General features: G+C 45.5%; 1 protein-coding gene across 5 annotated transcripts in view; it reads right to left on the bottom strand.

The window, feature by feature from the left end:
- The window catches only part of BFAR (bifunctional apoptosis regulator), a 180,710-nt gene that overhangs the window by 49,919 nt on the left and 109,488 nt on the right, over positions 1-21,303 (bottom strand). For 3 of the 5 annotated variants that reach the window (XM_069210429.1, XM_069210431.1, XM_069210430.1), the window contains one exon: positions 5,989-6,156. The exons of the other annotated variants lie outside the window; for them this stretch is intronic. In XM_069210429.1, coding sequence (XP_069066530.1) covers positions 5,989-6,156 — 168 coding nt within the window. The remainder of the gene's footprint in view (positions 1-5,988; positions 6,157-21,303) is intronic. 5 annotated transcript variants of the gene reach the window in all.

The raw sequence follows: 21,303 nt of genomic DNA, 5'->3' as shown, positions 1-21,303 counted from the left end.
GCCAACGGTGCATGCAGAACGGGCTCGCTCTACGTCTCGCCAATCTACCACTAGGCCTCAGCGCACTACGACAAGATCTAGGAGCAGGTCACGCTCCCAGAGGAGGTCTAGGTCAAGGTCGCGCCATCACAGAAGGACCCCTTCTTGGTCCACATCGTCGAGGTCTTCCATAAGAGGTTACTCCCGGACTCTGACGGATTCTCCACCAGCTAGAGTTTCCCCGGTGGATGATATGGCAACTTTCAATGAGGTGCTGCTCAGGGGAGCACAAAAGCTTAACATTGATGTCCTGGAACCTTCAAGTTCCTCATTAGTGATCTTCGAAACCCTGCAACACAGAACGGTTTCAAGGAAGTTGTTACTACTCGTGCCTGGTCTTCTCCAGCCGACCATGGAGACTTTTTTGACGCTAGCAAACCTCCGTTCAGCTCCTGCTAGGACCTTGAAAAAGTACAAGGCCCCTGATCAGGATCCTTTTTCTCAGGGCTGATCCACCACCAGACTCAGTCATATTAGCCGCAGCCCGCAAGACGCATTCAGTGGCGTCATCCTCAACCGTTCCACCGGACAAGGAAAGTAGACATCTGGACTCTCTGGGTAGGAAGATGTGTGGCACGGCGGCATCGATGATGAAGATCTCCAGCGCCTCAGCACTCCTAGGCAGATATGATCGATCCCTCTGGGACTCGCTGAACAGATTTGCGGAAAAGCCGCCTAGAGAGGACAGGCAGGACTGCCAGGAGACCCTTCAAGAGGGAAGTCTGGTGTCCAATCAAATCATCAGTGCAGCTGCAGACAGTGCGGACTTGGCGCACATGGATACGCGCATTGGCTTTGCGCAAGAAGATCTTCCTGGCTGGGGCTCAAAGGGTTAAAGCAAGAGGCACAACAACGTATCATGAATCTTCCGTTTAACGAAAACTCGTTATTTGGAGCCCACACGGATGATGAGATGTCACTTATGAAGGCGGAGGTCGACACAATGAGGGCAGTGTGTCTGGAAAGAAGGAAAGACTTCAGAAGGAGGTACAGACCTTACAACAGGCGCCCGTTCCAACAGAGGGTTCAAACCCCTCATTGGTCTCGAAGACCGCAACAGAAACAAGGGCGTCCTCTCTTCCAGTCTCGCAAGGCCACAAGAGACCAAGGATCAAGCAGACCTCAGCAGTCTACCCCCAAAACCCCGCAAAACAATGAGGGTTTGCTTCCCTTAATACCGTCCACCACTCCGGTTGGGGGAAGTATCACAGAGTTCGCTCACGAGTGGCATGGCATAACAAGAGACAAATGGGTGCTGAACATTGTAGAGAATGGATACTCTCTTCTTTTCCGACAACCTCCACCTCATTTGCCACCAACCAAGTCGAGGCCTGCTCACATGAACTTACTACGCAAAGAGGTTCGCGCCCTGTTGCAGAAAAAAGCGATAGAAAAGGTGCCAGCCGCCCAAAGGGGAAAGGGAGTATACTCCTGATATTTTCTAGAAGCAAAAAAGGGTCGGGAAGGAGTCTTCAGACCGATTCTAGACTTGAGGCTGCTCAACAAATTCATACGGAAACAAAAATTCAGAATGCTGGCTCTTCATCAGATTTTCCCTCAGCTGCATCAAGGAGACTGGATGTGCTCCATAGATCTGCAGGATGCGTATTTTCATATCCCGATCGTACCCAAACATCGGAAATTCCTACGGTTTGTGATAGTCTCTCAACACTATCAGTTCAAGGTGCTGCCTTTCGGCCTCAAATCTGCCCCTCACGCATTCTCCAAGTGTGTAGCAATCTTCATTTATCCATACCTAGACGATTGGGTACTGAAATCCTCCTCTCCGGAACAGGCGACAAAGCATCTAGACATTGTTTTCCGCTCTCTAGGTCTGCAAGTCATCTTCCAAAAGTCCACCCTCATCCCAACTCAAACCCTCCACTACCTGGGGGCGATACTGAATACAGAGCTAGAAAAAGTGTATCCTTCAGAGGAACGACTTATCAATAAGGAGGAAGTGTTGCGATCTTCTTGGTTCCCCCGTGCCTTCGGCCCGTCAGGTGACATCTCTGTTGGGCTCCATGGCCTCTTGCATTTTCATTGTCCCGATCGCCAGATTGCACATGAGACCTCTTCAAGAGGCTCTAGAGGAAAACTGGAATCAACACACAGGCCAAAGGGAGGACAGGATGCTTCTTCCGGTAGGAGCGCGACAATCATTGCAATGGTGGATGCGCAGACATCACCTGTCAGTAGGAGTTCCGTTTCACCATCCAATCCCTTCCGACACTCTGGTAACGGATGCATCGCTACAAGGCTGGGGAGCTAATCTGGGTTCCCTTCAAGCTCAGGGCTTGTGGTCCAGCAAAGAGAAGACTTACCATATCTACCTGCTGGAGCTCAGAGCGGTTCATCTGGCTCTCAAATCATTTGCACCATCGATTCAGGGAAAGTCTCTGCTAGTGCAGACGGACAATACGACGAATTATCTGAACAAGCAAGGAGGTACGAGATCCCGGCCCGTGTCTCAGGAGTCTCAAACCAATTGGCACTGGCTCATAGCGAGGGGAATGTCTCTTACAGCAATCCACCTCCCAGGGCAGCAAAACGTGGAGGCAGACTTCCTAAGCAGAACCCTCGTGGACGCCCACGACTGGGTTCTTCACGACAAGGTCGTCGCAGACATCTTCGTTCAATGGGGTCAGACTCAGTTAGATCTGTTTGCAGACGAGGTAAACAAAAAATGCCCAGACTTCGCGTCCAGGTTCTACCGTCCGGGGTCTAGAGGGAATGCCCTGTTGATAGACTGGTCAGGGATATTTCTCTACGCTTTTCCACTGATTCCCCTGATACCAGCGGTAATAAACAAACTCTACAGATCCAACACCAGAATGATTCTCATAGCCCCTCAATGGCCTCAACAGTTCTGGTACACGGATCTTCTCAAGCTGTCAGAACAACCGCACAAGAGGCTGCCGTGCAGACTGGATCTCCTTTGCAGGCTGGGAGGCAAGATTCTTCACCCCAACCTTCCCTCTCTGAACTTGACGGCATGGCTCCTCAATTCCTGCAGTATGGGCATCTAGGGCTCTCACAGGAATGCATGAACATTTTAAAGGAGTCCAGAAGGCCTTCCACGTGGCGCTCTTACTCGTTCAAGTGGAAGAGATTCTACATATGGTGTCGACAACAGGGTCAGAATCCTATTCTGGCTCAGGAGGAGGTCATATTGTCTTACCTTCTCCATCTGGCGAAATCAGGTCTGCAGTTGTCATCTATTAAGGTACACTTATCTGCCAGTACAGCTTATCGTAAGTCACCTTCTCAGAAATCCTTCTTTACAATGCCAGTAGTCAAGGATTTCTTAGAAGGTTTAAAGAAGATTTTTCCACCCATTCGAAAACCCTCGCCTCCATGGGAACTGAAGATAGTATTATCTAAACTCATGGGCCCTCCTTTCAAGCCTATTCACAGAGCTTCTTTGCAACACCTTACGTGGAAGACCGCTTTTCTCGTAGCCATTACTTCGGTTAGGAGGGTCAGTGAGATTCAGGCTTTGTCCTCCAAGGAACCGTATACGGTTTTCCATGAGAATATAGTTGTTCTAAGAACTCATCCATCATTCTTACCAAAGGTGGTGTCGTATTTTCACATCAATCAGACTATATCACTCACAACCTTTTTCCCCAATCCGGATACTCCGGCAGAGAAAGCCTTGCACTCCCTGGATCTGAAAAGAGTGCTAAAATTTTACCTGGATAAGACTAAATTGATTAGACGATCTCACCACCTGTTTGTAAATTATGGACATATGAGAACAGGCGATGCGGCCTCAAAACAAACTATATCTAAATGGATAGTTTCATGTATTGTAACTCCATATCAATTGGCTAACAAACAGTTATTGGCTAGGCCTAAGGCTCATTCGACAAGAGGAAAAGCGGCTACTGCTGCCCTCCTTAACAATGTTCCAATCTCTGAGATCTGTACATACGTTTACTAGGCATTACTGTTTAAATTCAGATGCCAAAGCTGACGCTCAAGTTGGTCAAGCGTCTCTGAGAAATTTGTTTGCATAGTGTATGTCTTTTTCCTGCACTTCTATTAGACAGTTCGCAGAGATAAGGGATGGGCTTGCTAATCTATTTAATGTTTATGACTATTGATGAGGATCCCTGGAAGAGAAGGATAAGTTACTTACCTGTAAATCCTAGTTCTCTTCCAGGGGTATCCTCATCAAAGTCATAAACAACCCACCCTTCTCCCCGGACGCAAGTCTCCTAGAAGTGCAGTACAGACCATCTATCTAATCTGTTGGATTCTTTGTCACCTTAAAAAAGTCTGGGATCCCCGCACGAGGGCGGGTATATTCAATGTTTACGACTATTGATGAGGATCCCCTGGAAGAGAAGTACATGAACTGAGATGACCCACTGGCATAGTTCTATTGTGGGGTTTGTTACTAAAGTGCTCCATTTTTAATAGGCAGATTTACTTTTAATAGTCCTAAAATACTTAAACGTCATATTAACACATTAAAGACAAAGAAAAGCAGAAGTACATTTTTGCAAAAACATTACAGAAACATTCTTGAAAGAAAGTCTAATTCTACGCATATAAAGGAGAGGACAGACAATAGACTACTGGAGAAGAGTTGTTAGGCATGTTTCACCACAATACCAAAGTGACATCTAATAGGGACTTCTCACAGAAGCCATACTAAAACTCCTTAACAGCCTGAATCGATAGGCCTTGATTAAAGTGAAATAAATGTTCTATCTGTGAATATTGCAAAACTGCAGCAAGTGACAAATTCCTGAAGTTTAGGCAATGAAATGCAGCCTTAGTTTTCCAATAGTTAGCAAGCTGGATAATTTCACATGGTCGGTCGTAACTGTTCATTTGAGAGAATCCTAGTGTTGCAAAAGCATTTCTTTGTGCCTAATGATGATAAAGGTATGAATCATGCTATTAAACAACAAGTTACTTACCTTCGGTAATGCATTATCTGGTAGAGACTATCTAGCTGCAGATTCCTTACCTTTGAATTCCCTGCGGTCAGCTTCGAATCTGGAATTTTTGGCTGAGCAATAAGCTGCGCGCGCCGTCGGGTGGCGTCGTTCAGATCTGCGTGTCATTCTGCTCCACGTGGCGTCATCATAATTTTTGGAGTCGTCTGTGACATCAGGGTCGCCTATAAAGGCACCACCCTGGTGGACGTACGTCCGTTTTTTTTTACCCACAAACTTCAACCCCAGAAGCGCAGTCATGGATAGGACCAACAGATTGTCTGAACAAAACTAGGGCCCTAAAAGGGATGACCCCTAACCCTACTAGACATATACGCAGAGCCGGGAGGCATAGGTGGGTGTAAGGAATCTGCCGCTAGATATAGTCTCTACCAGATAATGCTTTGCTGAAGGTAAGTAACTTGTTCATCTGATAGAGGCTTCTAGCTGCAAATTCCTTATCTTTGAATAGATACCCAAGCCATAACCTTCTGGCGGTGGGCTGCGGATACCTCTACTACACTAAAGTCCTGATGTACATGAGCGGGGGTGGTGCCTTTATAGGCAACAGTGACGTCCCAGACCGCTGCAACAACACTAACAATGCCACGCAGAGCTGAACTACGCATGTGGATCCGAACAACGCCACCTAACGGCGCACGCAGGGTATTGCTCAGCAAAAAATTCCGGATTTGAAGCTGATGCCAGGGAATTCAAAGGTAAGGAATCTGCAGCTAGAAGTCTCTATCAGATCAAGTACACATGTACCACTTGGGGGAAAAAAACGGATGCATCAGATTGAGGGATGTCCAGGACGGCAATCTATAGCTACAATACGGTGCTAAATCAAAGACTATTCTTCTAAAGTTAACAAACTGCAAGCCAATGATCTAATAACAGTAATACTGGCCTCTTTAGTTTCTTATTACAGTATTCCTTATCTACCTGGAGATGGTGCATACAAATTTATTGTTAAGAGCAATGTTTTATTACTTACTAAAAATATGCTGACAAGATCTTCTTCCTCTACCTGTGTAGGACAAGATGTATGGATGAATGGCAAAAATGTTTCTGTGTAATCAAATAGGTATAGATACAGCATGCTGAGTCTTGGGGAACTCTTCAGTGCATACAACAGGAACAGTGATTTTCCAGGATTCACTGCCTTGAATAAAGAAAAAAAAACATTTCCACTAAATATTTAGCTAGCTAAAACAAACAACATGGATCTTTCCAGCGTCTAGATCAGAAGCTTTAGATAAGAATCATTATCTGCTACAACACAATATATTATAAACGGATTTTAAAAGGTACATTAACACTTGAAATGTTAGCAATTTGGAGGTCTGACATCTAAATATGCGTGAATACTAATCAGCTCTCTATTAAGTAAAGACACTAGTAGACCTGCACTAAATGAAATACCTAATTTGTTGATGCCAATATCCCATTATGGCTTTAGGAAAAAGTTTCTATGAACAATTAACTTTAATTTGAAAAAAGCATTCTTATTAGTTTAAATCACCAGCCTCCTGACAAATCCAGAACCTCTCAAGTATGTCAAACAGGAATGTGCAATTTGAATCCATCACCGCAAGGTCTATTTTATGGTCCTGGACAGACATTTGGACAGTATGGATTCAGGTGTTAACTGTTGTCTTAGGGTCAGCAATACAAATTTACTTCATCTGAAAAAACTAAGTCACTCCTGTAGAGCACGGACTGTAGGCTTGGAAGGTAAGCAGTCAATACTTCTCAAGGAGGCTGTAGGAATTAGCGGTGTATACTCTAGGACACAGGAAATAAGTCACAACATTCACAATTTCACAACTCGTTTTGGCTCTTTGAGAAAGGCTTCTACTGTGAGGGATAATGATTTCTGTTTTAGATACTTATGCAGGGCTTTTAGAATAAATTGTTTTTCTAGCTCAATGCTGGGTACCCTGCTGCAAAGCCCATTGGGTGCAATCTTCAGATCCTGGGTTTCTTATAGTAAATAATATATATGCATACTTAAGCCCAAAAATGTGTCTACAAAACAAAAACTTCACAACGAAACAGCTGATGCAACACTAGATATCTGCTCAACAAGTGGTTTAGGGCACATTTCATTGGGGTCTAAAACTAACTAAGAACCCAACTGAATATTTAGTGTTCAATCTGGACAAATATCAGTGGGCCAGCACCTGCTCTGGAGTCCCCTGGGGCACCTAGAATTTAGAGGCCCACATCCTAAATGTTAATGGTTGCAATTACCTGGTGGCAGGAGCACTCGAAGATCAAGCAGGCCTTCTCATCTCTATGGCTTCACCAGTTCCCACTGAAAGATGGTCTTTAGGGATAGGGTTTCATCTCAGATTTCAAATGTCACTATCTCTGGAAACTTTCAAGTTAGAAAGATAATTTGGACTGTTTAAAAAATCATGACAACCTCCCCTGCACATTCCGGGTCTGGTAAAGGGTCAAGCCAGACCATTTAACAGTCCAAGTAGGTCAGGACATGCAGGTTTCTATTTCAAAGCTAGCAGGTGATGTTGTAGATCTTGGATCTGCATGCCGGCTTGACTATGAAGGTTTTATGGCTCCTCAGAAACCTCTGTCTGTTGCAATATTCGCCTACACCTGATGAGAAGAGCAGATTGGCTCCTTCCATGTTGCACAGTCCAGCTCCTTGTGCACCCAAGCAAGCTCTACATCTCTCCTTAGGTAAAGTAACCAGACTTTACCCAAGATCCCAGAGACAGGCCCAACAGGGAGTGAAAGTTTAACCCGACTCAGGTGTCACACTGGAAGTTACTTTCTACACAAGTGCTGTGAGTCTAGAGAGAGAGAGTAGCCAGCAAATGAAGGCAGTATCATATTTTGGTGGGAAAGGTAGTAAGCCAAAGCCCACTATTGTGCTAACTTATTCAAATACTCCTCCAAACCTGCAGAAGTATGTTGTCCTGTTGTTGCCCAAGATTTCCCAGGCTCCTTAGCAGGAGTAAGAGGTGTGACCTGCTTTGACTGAACAAGTTTGTCTGCTGCTTTTTTCGTAGACAAGGCAGAGTGTTACACAAGCCACTGTTACTTGAAGACTAGAAACAAAAGGAAGAGGGGCACAGGGAGTTTCATTCAAGCTTGTGAATTTTACTCAAACAAAGAGAAAGGGCCGGCAGTGATAAGGTCCAGCGTCTGATTGTTTGAAGGACTGTCTAGAGGAGATACATCCCCAGTAGCATTCCGGAATGTCTGTCATTACCATGGAGTGAGATGCACTGAACAATTTCTTATATTTGCTACCACTGGCCAAGACTACATACCCAGAAGGATAAACTTGGATCTGATTGGTTTTCTCCAAAATTTTAAGTGTTGCACAACCTTGAAACATTCCTTCTGTTGAGGTGCTAGTAATTTTGCTTATGATAAGCATGCCTATGCCCAGCATGTATCTCAAACTTGCCTTTAATTTCAAGGCAGACCTTCACAGAATCTCTGCACCATTTCCAAATAGAAATCATCATCTGAACCAAGAAAGGATATTTAGTTTGCTGTTGTCATATGCACATGCATCATCATAGTTCTTCCTTCCTATGGTATTTGTTTTATAGCTCTCCTGATGCCGAATCTGGGTACCTCTTCTTCCCAGCTGATGGGATAACAATCAAGTGTTACATTTTACTTAAAGGAATTCAGACCTTGTTTAGATTGCCTCATCTACTGAGCGAACATGAGAAATGCTGTCTTAGACATAGCCAAAGTTAAAAGACTTACACTGCAGGCAAATATGGCAAGGGGCGAGATGAAACTATCATCTTGCGGATTTCTTCCGCAGAAATATTTTTAAATATGACCAATGAGGGTATCAGCACAATAGAAAAGGGGTTGTTGAGTTTAGGAGCACTCCCCACAAGGACTGAGAAGCATCCACTGGAGATACGATAACTGAGATGTGATGAATCTTTACAGCTTCAAGGATGGGTATCCTCACTTCTGAAGTAGTACTGCTGAGCAGCATGGTAAGTTTCTATGCCATGGGGTGTGGAATTTAATAAAATATATACTTGTCCTTAAAATAGATTGCTTCATAAATCTACTTGTCCTGTAAAATATCTACTTGTCCCTTTTGTGCCATGTAATACAGTAACAAATTATGGCAGCAATCTCATTATTTACGAGCTCTGATAAAAGCCTCTCTGATTTGGCCAGGGCTACTACTATAGTAGGACTTGAATACTTGCAATATCAATCCCTACTATAGCAATTTCCTTATTTCGCCACCTTCCTGCAGATCTACATACTAGGCTGGAAGAAGCAGTAAGCAATAGTTCTAGGGCTGGAATGCCTTTGAGTCTGCAAACCTACTAACTTGCACGTTTTAAAGAGTTCCACTAGCTCTTCTCTAAACTTTTGCCGTAACGAGAAAGGTTGGAAAATTACTCCTGACAATGACAGACGTAGAAGATCTTCCAGGGTAGGGAAAAAAAGTGGTTGGAGGGAAAGTGAGCTTGTATATGCTCAATAGAATTTCAGATGAGCAAATCTACACATGCATATTTGCTCGTGCTAAAATACAGTTCACAAACAGATACAGTTCACAAATATTTTCTAGGAGTACAATTTCCTGGTCTACTTCTGTAAGTGCTTGTGAATTCATGAAAACCACTAATTGAAAGACATACATCATGGGTGCACTTCTGTGACTTTCTGTAAGCACGGGGTCCCTAATTAGATTTGGTGTTAAAGACATTTTGTTTGACTAAGCTTCCATTTCTCTCTATCCATCAGCTGGCTTTACTGTGAGGGATCGCATTCTGCTCTTCCACAAGGAGCATATTGGCACACAAAGTAGTTTTGTTCAGTGCCAGGAACTACTGTGGCAATCAGTGGCGTAACAAAACTGGAGGGGAACTGAAGGGGGCCTTTGTTACGCCACTGGTTGCAATGTGTGCTTTTTGAGACCAAAATCTTTTTTTGCTTTTGACAGTGTTTGTTACAATGGTGAGGGCCTGGCAGCTGCCAGAACTATAGAGTGATACAAAAGCCATATTAAAACAAGGCACGCATTGACAAAACCAAACGTCTCTCAAAAAAATGTCAGATCAGATGGCTTTGCCAGTGCTTGTTTATTTTCATGCTTCCCATAATCTTGTTGAAAATGGTTACACTGATTTCCCATTAGAAATATTTTTGGGAAATACTAGCATGCATCATCAACACATTTTACTAAATGACGCTTTAAAGAAATAGCACCTAAAATTCCATAGTAGCATTTTTTTCTGCCTACTTGCATTTTTTTCCTGGACATTTTATTTTGAAAGCAAATAAGCATCACTCTTGCTTACAAGCTACTGCAAACATTTGCATCTCATCAGAGAGCATTCTGAGAGCATTATACTTAGCCTCATATTGTTAACCTTTTCAAACTTGTGCACACTTTTTGTTTTTTTTACTGGAACCACTGTTAGTAGTGCATTGTGACCTTAAAATGTTTATTTACAGCGCTCACCCTAATAATGAAGGCTTTTCATTAATGAACCATTAATACAAGTTCAAACAGCATTAACATATCGACACACATTACCTCAACTGCAGACAGTTCCCTTCTCTGTAAACTGGCAGCCAAAGGGTTTGTGCTGCAGAGGGTTGGGCCTACTTTTCCCAAGGACAAAATTAACATGAAAACGTGTTGCCCTTGACCCCAAACCATATGTTCAGGGCGTTTGGTGATAGGAATTCCACATTCCTGCTCTTCCTTGCAGAAGGAGAAAGAGCAGTCTCAAGTTAGCTGGTGTACCTGTTTCTATTACGAACAGAAATATAAATCTTCCCTGGGAATGCATTCCACCCACTGCTTACCAATAGCTCTGTGGTTTGTAACTCACATTAGCTTGCTTTCTATTTGATTGCTTTATTTATTTTAGGCTGTTCAGCTTGTTTTAGTACATTCTGTAGAGCACAGCCTGCGTACCATGGCTTCTTGTAGCCTTTCATGAGTACTAACTTTATGTTAACAGGCCTTTACTTTTTGTTTTTATCTTGTCACATTTGCTGTGCATTTAAAGACAGAGGTCAAAGTTCATGTTCGGTCTTCTGAGGGAACTTTGTGTTTACTCTTCTTTCTCTGACTTCAAAGTGAGAGGATTTATGTAACAATCCTGCTGGGCACCCATGTGATATGAAAGGCTGTAGAATGTTATTTTTACTAGCACACAAAATAATTTAGATGTCTGTAAATGAACTGTGCAAATATTTCAGAATATATAAGAATTAGCAAGGCACAAATGAAGCCCATTTTTGTAGTTCTGAAGAGTGAAGGAAGCAAATATTTTAATACAATCAAAAATCATTACACTTGGTGATACCATTTCCACACATTATCGTTTGTGCGCTGTATAGTTTTATCAGTAACACTGTATGTCTGTGCAAATGTAAGGCCCATTTCATTTAAAAATGTGTTGTCTGTAATGACAATGTGCTATCACGGCATGCAAAATCCACACCACACAACCCTATGGTGCTCTATGCCACTCCACAACACACTGGCACTGTACTCCGTTCTCCGCTATTCCTCTCCACTCTAAGCCACTCCACAACACTCTAACCCACTTAACACCACTGAACCCTACCCCACTCAACTTTATGCCACTCTACCAAACTCCACTCTATGAAACTCTACAACATTATGTCACTCCACTCTACAGTACTCCATTCCACATCACAACACTTTACACCGTTCACTTTAAGACACTTTACTCCAAGACAGTCTAAGACACTCTACAACTCTATGCACCTTCATTCTATGCCTATGACACAACACTCTACCCCATTCTGCGCCACTCCACAACACTCTATGACCCTCAACTCCACACCTCTCTGCGCCTTGCCACTCTATGCCCCTCCAATGCTTGTTTTCTTTACTTTTGCTCGTGTCATGAAGGCAATGCTGTGATTCACTTTAAGCCAAATTGAGAAAGCCTTGGAAAAGGAGTAATCATTCACTGCCCTCCTGGGGTAGCATCTCAAATATACTGCAGAAGATGTGTCAATCTGCAATAAGCTCTATAAGACAATTTCCAATGTATGCCCATTTTATATATGTAAATTGTAGACCAGATGTGGGATTACGCTGTTGCTTTTTCTGCCTCAGTTACCAGGCTGTCACATGTAAGAAGAGCTACTGATGCATTACACCAGTGTCAAAAGGTGTCCTGATTTTCGGGATACCCACATTAGAAAAGTGAATGAGCAATTAGTCCAAATGATTAGCAGTCTATAGCACCTATTGAAATCTTTGCATTTTCATGCCTTAGAATGTTCACTTTTTTTTGTCTTGTAACCTGGAATTATTTGCACCAAAATAGTATTTTCCCCTTATGTACATTCATATCCCCCAATCTCCAATGGAAAAAATCTTTATTACAGTTCTAGAATTTTTTTAAATAAATAAAATAAAAACAAAGTCTATGGTTGGAGAGCAGCCACTTTATCCCTCATTAGCTTTTCATACCATGGATAAATACATTCTAGTGTAAAGAATAAATAACATTGGAATGCAGGTTAGGTTCTAAATAAGGTTCAACCTCACAGTTATAACACAAATCATGTCACTGCCATCATTCTCAAAAAGGCAGACAATCCCCAATATCCCCTAACGTCATCCCTTCCTTTCAACATACACTTAATTGTATTGCTTGAGCTTATTACCTCCTATAACTTATCCCTTTATAATTACACCAAAACCAATATTTTTCAACTGCATGTATGTATGCACGTATGTGCATGGTATTTCTATAGCACAAATGTAACCGAAAGGCGGCGGAGCTGTACAGGCTCAAATACAAGCATAAAGTTAAAGTGTGATAGTGGATGTGGAGTTATGGACTGTTAATGCATTGTGATGTAGTGTTCTATAAAGAGGTCACTCTTCAACTCTTTCCTAAATTGAAGCAGCAAAGGGGCAGTCCTGACAAATACATTGTTCCAGATCCTTGAGCACTGACTGAAAAGGACAGCAGCCTCTACATTATTTTTCCTACACTTCTTGATCCCCAATCTGATGGTTTCCAGGCTACTGGTGTACACTGAGACCTACCAGAGATGGTGAGCATGTCTGGAAGATAACCACAAAGCATAAAGGGTTTGCCCATAGAACCCCGCAGAACCTGGGCTATAACCACACAAACAATGTGAAGTGGAAAACTGTGAGGAAAAATTGACACGCAATAATTAAACCCTCAATAAAACAATTAATCACTGAGAATTAAATAGTTGTAATGCTATCTGTATTATTATTTTTTATTTTATTTATGACTATCAGTAAATACAGTCATACGAATAAGACCATCTAAACAATAAACTACATCAAAAACATACAATATTGACGGTTCCCACTACAGAACTGTGGGGGTGATTAGAACAGCATATCGATCAGAAAGGGAAAATCAGCGCAATTATGTCTTATTTCGTCAAGGAAGATTAATAACTTGATAATGACATCCAAACAAGGAAAGAAGGAAAGATGGGGAAGAAAGGAATGGGGGTAAAGCGGCCAACAGTTCTCAATACAAAAGGAGTTAATACTTATCCTCTTGGAGGGGGAGAGTCTGGTTTCGGAACCTGGTAAGAAACACAGAGCGACATAGTGCCATCTCATGATCGGGACTCCAGAAAGGACTGTAGGGGGGCCCATATATCACGCGGTCTGTAATTTTCAGGCATCAACTCCCAATATGTCCCTAGTTGTTCCTGACAGTATGCAGCATCCTTCAGCCAGTCTCCACAGCGTGGAGCTCGTTTGCCTCCCCCAGCACATCGCCATCCTACGTTTAGCCAGCAGCAACAGCATCCCCACTAATTACTGGCATTCTGGGGGAGATCTCCGTCACATCGCCCAGGAGGGCAAGTTTAGGGGAATGCAGCAGCACAATTCCAACCATCCCACCTATTGCATGCAGCACCTCTGTCCAATAGCCCTGCAATGCCCCACATCGTCACGCCAAATGCATGAAAGTCGCCTCAGGAGCACAGCATCTCTCACAGTAATCGTCAGCTCTGACACCCATCCACCTTAATCAACTTGGCATATAGTATAAGCAGTGCAAAAAGTTCAAATGTATGAGGCGTAATCTATAGTTGGGGGGGAGAGTCCTTGAAGTTGCACACAACAATATCGCCACATTTCGTCCAAAAGAGTCTCCCGATGTCAGTCTCCCAACAAATCCTAGCCTAGGACTCGATGGGGGCCACAGGCGTATGCATGCTGACATATAGACGTGTAATAAGCCTACGAGGAGACTGTGCTGTATACATAAGCTCCAGCGTTTGGCACACCAGAGGCCCTGCAGTGAAGCAGGAATATCGCGCCCGCAACAAAGCCCGCACCTAAGATAAAAGATTCGGTACAACGCGGTGTTGTGCGCGCCATCCAGCGCAGCCTCCCAGGAACACAAACGACCTCTCCGGAAACCAATATCCAAGGGTGACAATATTTATCTCTTGCAGAACTGACCGTCACCCGGCAGCGGCACAATATCTTGCAATGGCATTGAGGGCGCTAAACGCTCCGGCGTGCCCGCACGCCGCAGCAGCAGCACCGTCCAAGCCCGTGCCATGCATGTCACTGCATCCACACCACGTGGACGAGGCCTCGGAGGTCCACTGATCACTCCCGCTAATCTGTTAGGCCAGACCGAATCACACTCAGGAGCAAGATGCGGCAGACATCGTATCGGGTGTTGCCAAAAATGAGCAAAATGGGCCTGTGCGCAATTATAGTATAGTTCTAGATCCAGGGCCGTCAGTCCCCCCTACTTGAACGGGAGGGTCAAAGTTTCCCATGCGATTCTGGGTTCTCTACCTGCCCAGGCGAGGGCCACAAGCGAGGACCTGAGTCTTTTCAAGAAGCTGGTCTAAGGACTACTGGTATAATAACAAACAGATACAGAAATTTGGGCAAGATCACCATCTTCGCAATGGCAATACAATCAGTCAGTCAGTGAAAGTGGCTTAGAGCGCCACATTGTCACCTTATTCTCCAACCACATAATTGGCCGACCACAGCTCATCTACTTCTCTACTGAGCCAAATTCACAGATATCGTACTGGTCCCTCCACCCAACTAATGGAATATCTAGAGTCATGCTTCATCGTAGCAGCCGTCAAAGGGAGCACCACTGATTTAGTCCAGTTTATCGTGATACCCGATATCCGGCCAAAGCGGACTACTTCATCTATTAACATAATAAGATGTAGTTGTGGGTGACGGACGTACAGAGAAACATCGTCCGCATACATAGATACCAGTATTGGACACTGCCTGAACGCTAAGCCCCTGTGACTATGGTGTTGTCTCAAATGTGCTGCAAGTGCCTTCATCGCCACCGCGAAAAGCAGCGGTGAGAGAGGGCATCCCTGCCGCGTACCTCTTTATCAAAAAAGGATCCGTTACTCACAATCTGGCTGTCAGTTCCGTGTACAACAGATGGATCAATTTTATAAATCTGGGACTCAATCCGACTCTGGCCAGTCAGCCGAACAGTATGACTATGCTAGAGAATCAAAAGCCTTGGAGGCCTCCAGACACCGCGGCCGCTCGTTCAGCGGGTAAGACCATCCGAGTGATCTAAAAAAAAAGTGTGAAGGGTATATAAGGTAGAGCGACCTGGTATAAAACCAGACTGATCCAGTAGTGCCAGAGACGGGAGCAGGGGCTGCAGCCGGGATGCTAGTAATTCCGTCAGGACCTTATTATCAATGTTTATAAGCGAGAGTGGTCGATACGAGTCACAGCTACAAGGGTCCATCCCGGGCTTTAAAATGGTAACAAGTAAGGGCTTCCCGTAGTGAGGCCGGAAGAATGCCACTCTCAAGCGTCTCAGCATTTACCTCAAGGAGGTGCGGCTCTAAAATGTGAGCGAATTCTTTATAGAAAGCCGGCGACAGGCCATCCCATCCTGGAGCCTTGTCTCCTGGCAAGTTACGTATAGCCTGAGGTACGTCGTCGACTGAGAAGGGGGCATCTAGGAATCGCCGATGCGAGTTCAAGCCAAACTAGGCTGATATCGTCAAAATAATCAGTGTAAGACTCAGCAGGCAATGTCGACTCCTCTGCATATAAATTTGAATAAAAATCAGTTTGAGTACGTTTGACTTTTTCAGTCCCGGTATGGGGTATGCCAGCCGGATCAGTCAGCTCCACAATATAATTCCCAGCCCATGGCCTGCAAAGCACTGCAGCCAGTGTTCTACCAGCTCTCTCGCCCTCTCCATATCTCCTCACTCTAGCCTCTTCCCCTAAGAAAGAGGCCTCCCGAAGTGTCACCTCCTTATACTGGGATAACATTTCTCTTATTTCGGCCAGGACACCGCTGGAACCATCTGTAGTCAGCCGGCTCTCCAGGTCAGCCAGCCGTGACTCTAGGTTAATTAAGTCACACCTCAATGCCTTCCGCACACCATGTTGTTTGGCAAGACAGATCCCACGTATCACTACCTTGAAGGCCTCCCCAAAGGTGCACATCGAGGAAACCAAGCCCTGGTTCACCGAGAAGTATTCCACTATAGCAGCGCGGCTCTCCTCCCGAAAGACTTAGGGGGTTATTACAACTTTGGAGGAGGTGTTAATCCGTCCCAAATGTGACAGATATACCACCAACCGTATTACGAGTTCCATAAGATATGATGGACTCGTAATACGGCTGGTGGTATATCCGTCACTTTACAGTCACTTTTGGGACGGATTAACACCTCCTCCAAAGTTGTAATAACCCCCTTAATCTCTTAACGTCCCATGGGGTAACCTTCATGAAAATGCGCGTTGGGCCACCTGGGATCTGCAGTACTAGCATAACCAGCGAGTGGTCCCATAAAGTACGGGGCGTATGTATAATTGAATCCGTCCAGAGCTCAACGTCTCTGGTGCCAAGCCATTCATTTAATGCGGGACCAGCTGTTATGTACAGAATTAACACATGTACCTTCCCTCTGTGCTCCGTGTTTAGCCCTCCACAGGTCTACCAGTGCGCCCTCAGCCATGATGAGGGACAGAGCCCTCGTGGCCACCACATGTTGCAGTCTGGCTCGGCTCTCTCGATCTGCCTCAAAGTCCAACACCACATTGAAGTCTCCTCCCCACAGCAGCGACCCAGGGCCTAACAAGTTAATCATGCGCCATACTTCCCTAAGAATTTGGGGTCGTCAACATTGGGGCCGTACACAGATACTAGGCGAAAGGGTTTATCCTCTAGCGTTCCCCGTATCATAACATAGCAGCCCTGCATGTCCGTGAGCACTTTTTCGGTACAACATTGTAAGCCCTTTCTAAGCGGAATTGCTACCCCCCGGGAGTAATTTGAAATCACTGCCACATGACTCACCAATCCAGCTGCATTGCACCCTAGATATCGTGGCCTTAGTCAAGTGAGTATCCTGCAGCATACAAATGTCGATCGCATGGCGCTGCATGTAAGCAGAAAGCAGTCTCCTCTTACGCCCATCATTCAGCCCCCGAACATTCCATGTCAGACACTTAACTGCAACTCCAGTTTTCTCAACCATTGTTCTAAGCTATGCTGAACAACAAGACCCCCCCCCCCCTCGCTTTAAGAAAGCAGCTCCATCAAGGGGATGACAGGAGGGAAGAGAGAAGGGCAAAACGTCAAGCCATTGAACAATCAGTACATATACCACCCCCACCCACTCAGGCCCCTCAAATGGGCCCTACATCCCCACCTCCCCCCACCCATAACCAGATCCCATCGCAAAAACAACATTAGAATAAGGCCTCATCCACCAGGAGGCTGGCTTGGCCAACAGTTTTTCCACTCAGAGTGTGAGGGTGGGCGTGAGCCGTCTAGAAGGCTTCCACTCGGCGGTTCAGACATCACCGGAGCGCCATTCATCCTCACTCACACAGGTCTCAGGGTGTTATCTGAATTTACAGTGGTACCCCCTGTATATCTCATTTCAGTCATTTTCGTTTGTGTGATTTTTGTCTTCTTCTAGTTCTGGCGATAGCACAGGGGTCAGCCTTTAGGGAATGGCTTTAGCAAATTTTGCAGCAAGTTTTGGGTCTGAAAAAAAGTGTAATTTCACATTGTGCTGTATATGCAGCTTCGCCGGTAGAGAAGTGAAAAGTTGGCCTCTGTGTGGCTCAAGGTACGTTTAATTGGAAGAAAAGCTCGGCGAGCCACCTGCACCCCAGGGGTGTAGTCCGGGAAGAGGCTAAGTTCATTGTTGTCGTAGATGAGCGGGCGGCAGGCTGCGGTCCCGAACCAGACGTAGGACTGTGTCTCTGTCTCTGTAATTGAGTAGACGAGCGATGATGGGCCTCGCCAGGGCTCCCGGCGGCGGCCTCGGCCCCAGCGATCTATGTGCACGTTCTACTACCAGCACAGCGGAGAGTTTACCGGGAAAGATTGATTTGAGCATCTCCTCAACATGATCTTCCATGCGTTCCATGGATGTCGATTCAGGAAGACCTAGGATGCGTATGTTGTTAGGCATAGATATGGCTTCGAGGTCCTCGTTTTTAGAACTTATCAGTTCCAACACCTTTTCCATTTGAAGTTACTCGGATGCGACCATCCTCCAGACCTGACACTCTAGCCTCAGCCTGGTCCAAGCGAGCATCATGATGATCCACCCTGTCTTTCATGCGGTCCAAGCAATCGGTCAAGTCGTCCAGCTTGGTATCTATAGTTGCCAGGCTGTTTTTTTTAGGTCTATGAACATGGCTTTATCGGAAGGAAGTTGAAGGTCTTCCTCCAGCAGCTGCGCTTCCATAAAAACACCCGGTTTGACTGCTCTTTTTTTTGCCCTCGGGCCAGTTTTGCTTATTTTGGTTCAGATTTCCCCATTGTGTACAGGCGGTGGCCCCACACTTTCATCCACTGTCGTCACATTGCAAGGCAACGCCACTCACAGTCCGGCAGGGCCGCCAACCGATCCCACAACCACCAGTCCAGGCTAGCCGGAGGCCCAAGTCCCCAGGCTGTTGCTCCAGGCCAATGCTCAGGGCAGTCGACAGGCCTCTCCCGCGGGTCAGGATAAGTTTTTATTTAATCACCCAATATGTGGTCCGGTAGGGCCGGTTCACTCCCCGGACCTCGAATCTCCGTAGAGCCCTCGGTCAGGGTCTGCGCATTGGGCTGCACACCTTTTCGTCCGCAGCTGGGGAACCAACAACCTCCCCGGCCACAGCAGGCCGCCTCCCCGCCAATGTTCAGAGGGCGGGAGGGATCGGCCGCACATCACCGCCGCTGACCCGAGCCGGGACCAGCCCCTCTTCCTCATGTCCCTGGTCTGTAAGGCCCAATTAGCCTTCACCCAGTTGCTTCACTGCACCACTGCGGGCCCGAGCCAGCACCCGTTCCTTCTCCTTAGGCCTCTCTGGGCCACAAGGCTCAGTTAGCCATTACCTGGATGTATCACTGCACCCCCGCGGGCCCGAGTTGGGTTTCGCTCCTCCTTCTTAGGCCTCGCCGGGCTGCAATGCTCAGGTAGCAGTCACCCCAATGCTGCAGCTCACCGCCGCGGGCCCAAGTCTGCACCAGTTCCTCCTCTTTTGGAGATCTCAGGTCGCAAGGCCCAGTTTGCCATCCACCCCTCTGCTGATGTTCTTCACCGCCGGGCAGCACGGCCTAGTTCGCTGTCACGCGGCCCGCCTCTGCTTCCATTCCCCGGGCCTGGCCGCAAGTTTCTCTAAGCGCAATGGGCACGACGGGCGGCGGCAGCATCAGCCGCGCTCCTCACCTCCGCTAGCTGGTGTCGGGCACAGCTTCCCTCCTCAAGGGCCCAACAGGCCCGAGCCGCAGAGTGAGCCTCTTCGCGCTCGCCGTCACCCGGCTGGCCTGCTCGGCTCATGGCCCGTCTGCAAATGGTGACTGTCGCCTGATCGCCCACTGATGCAGCGCTCTGGAGTTCCGATCTGCGCAGATAAGTTGCAGATTTATGCTCCCACAAGCAGAGCCTCAACAAGTGGCGGCCATCTTGCTGGACCACCAAGCCACGCCCCCATGCTATCTGTATTTAACCACCAGCTCCATCTTGACCACTGACTCCATTAGCTTCAAACACGATCAGATTGGTGGGGCAGGTATTTTTCTATGCACAGCTTGTTAACCTGTCTTTCCTCTTATCATCAGGGAAAGGAACAAAAAAATGGAGGAGTGCTGAAGATAAGCAGGTATCAGGCTGAGAATGTTATGATAGAGCAGGGTACAGCTATGTCTTGGAAAAACAGTGAGATTGGCCAGTCTGATGCGTGTCTTCTCAACAGTGACACGACATATCCAACGTCTGAATTTCACAACTAAGGGAGGGGGGTTTCCACAACCTTCCTCTTAAGTTTGTTTAAAGTATATAAGGTGTGAAGCTTGACAGCTGGGAAGAAGGAACTCATCTGAGAAGGGACACCTTGATCAGAAAATAATCCCATTGCGGGTAGTTTCCTTTTTTTTCTGTTGTCCAGGGATCCACGGCCTGAAGTTGGCAGGTAAAAGGGATGACGTTGGTTTCAAGCCCCATGGTGATGCATTTGTATTTCTTATTTTAGCTTTGCGTTCTGCATGCATGACTATGTAGTCTCTCTCTCTATCGATCTATCTATCTGATATCCATTGCTGAAGTATTGAAATTTCTTTGTTTCTGTGATCATTATTATTCTACTGCTGTGATTATTTTTTTAGAACTGCACATGTCTCTGCATTTGAAATAAAAGCTCATGTTATTCTTTTCATGTATGAAACTTGGGAAGTGCCTTAAATTCATTACTCAGACTAAGAGTGTTGCATTCTTTGCATTCCTTTCACTATGTTCCCTCTCAGTCTGAAGCAGAGCGGAATAGTTTATAACAAAAATAATTCAAATAAATACATTACACAATGTCTACACTTCTGTAATCATTCAAAAGAAGATGATGAATGAAACTTCCTGACCAAAAGAGAATTAAAAACGTAACAATTATTTTATGTTACATCTTTGACGCCTATGCACCAACGGCAGAAACATGTGAAGTAAGTCAGTTCCTTATTGCTTTCCTTCAATTTTAGGAAAACTGAGATGGTTGTCCAAGCTCTTCCAGCGTTCAATCAACCTGAAGGTAGTGCTGTCTAAAAGGAGTAATGGGCTAATCACGTTTGAATCCTCCTAATGCTAATCTAATCTTAAAGCATTCTCCTTCACTGTACTCCTTTCATGCAAGTCCAAGTCATCATCAGGACTAAGGAAGTCAAGGAAACTTTAAGCCTGTAATTAAAAATAATTATCAACTCCTTTGCATTAATCATATCACAGTACACCAGACCTATTATATGTGCTATGTGCGATCAGT

Source organism: Pleurodeles waltl, chromosome 10, assembly GCF_031143425.1.
Source record: "Pleurodeles waltl isolate 20211129_DDA chromosome 10, aPleWal1.hap1.20221129, whole genome shotgun sequence".
Taxonomy (NCBI): Eukaryota; Metazoa; Chordata; class Amphibia; order Caudata; family Salamandridae; genus Pleurodeles; species Pleurodeles waltl.
This window is presented reverse-complemented; position numbering and strand designations above follow the sequence as displayed.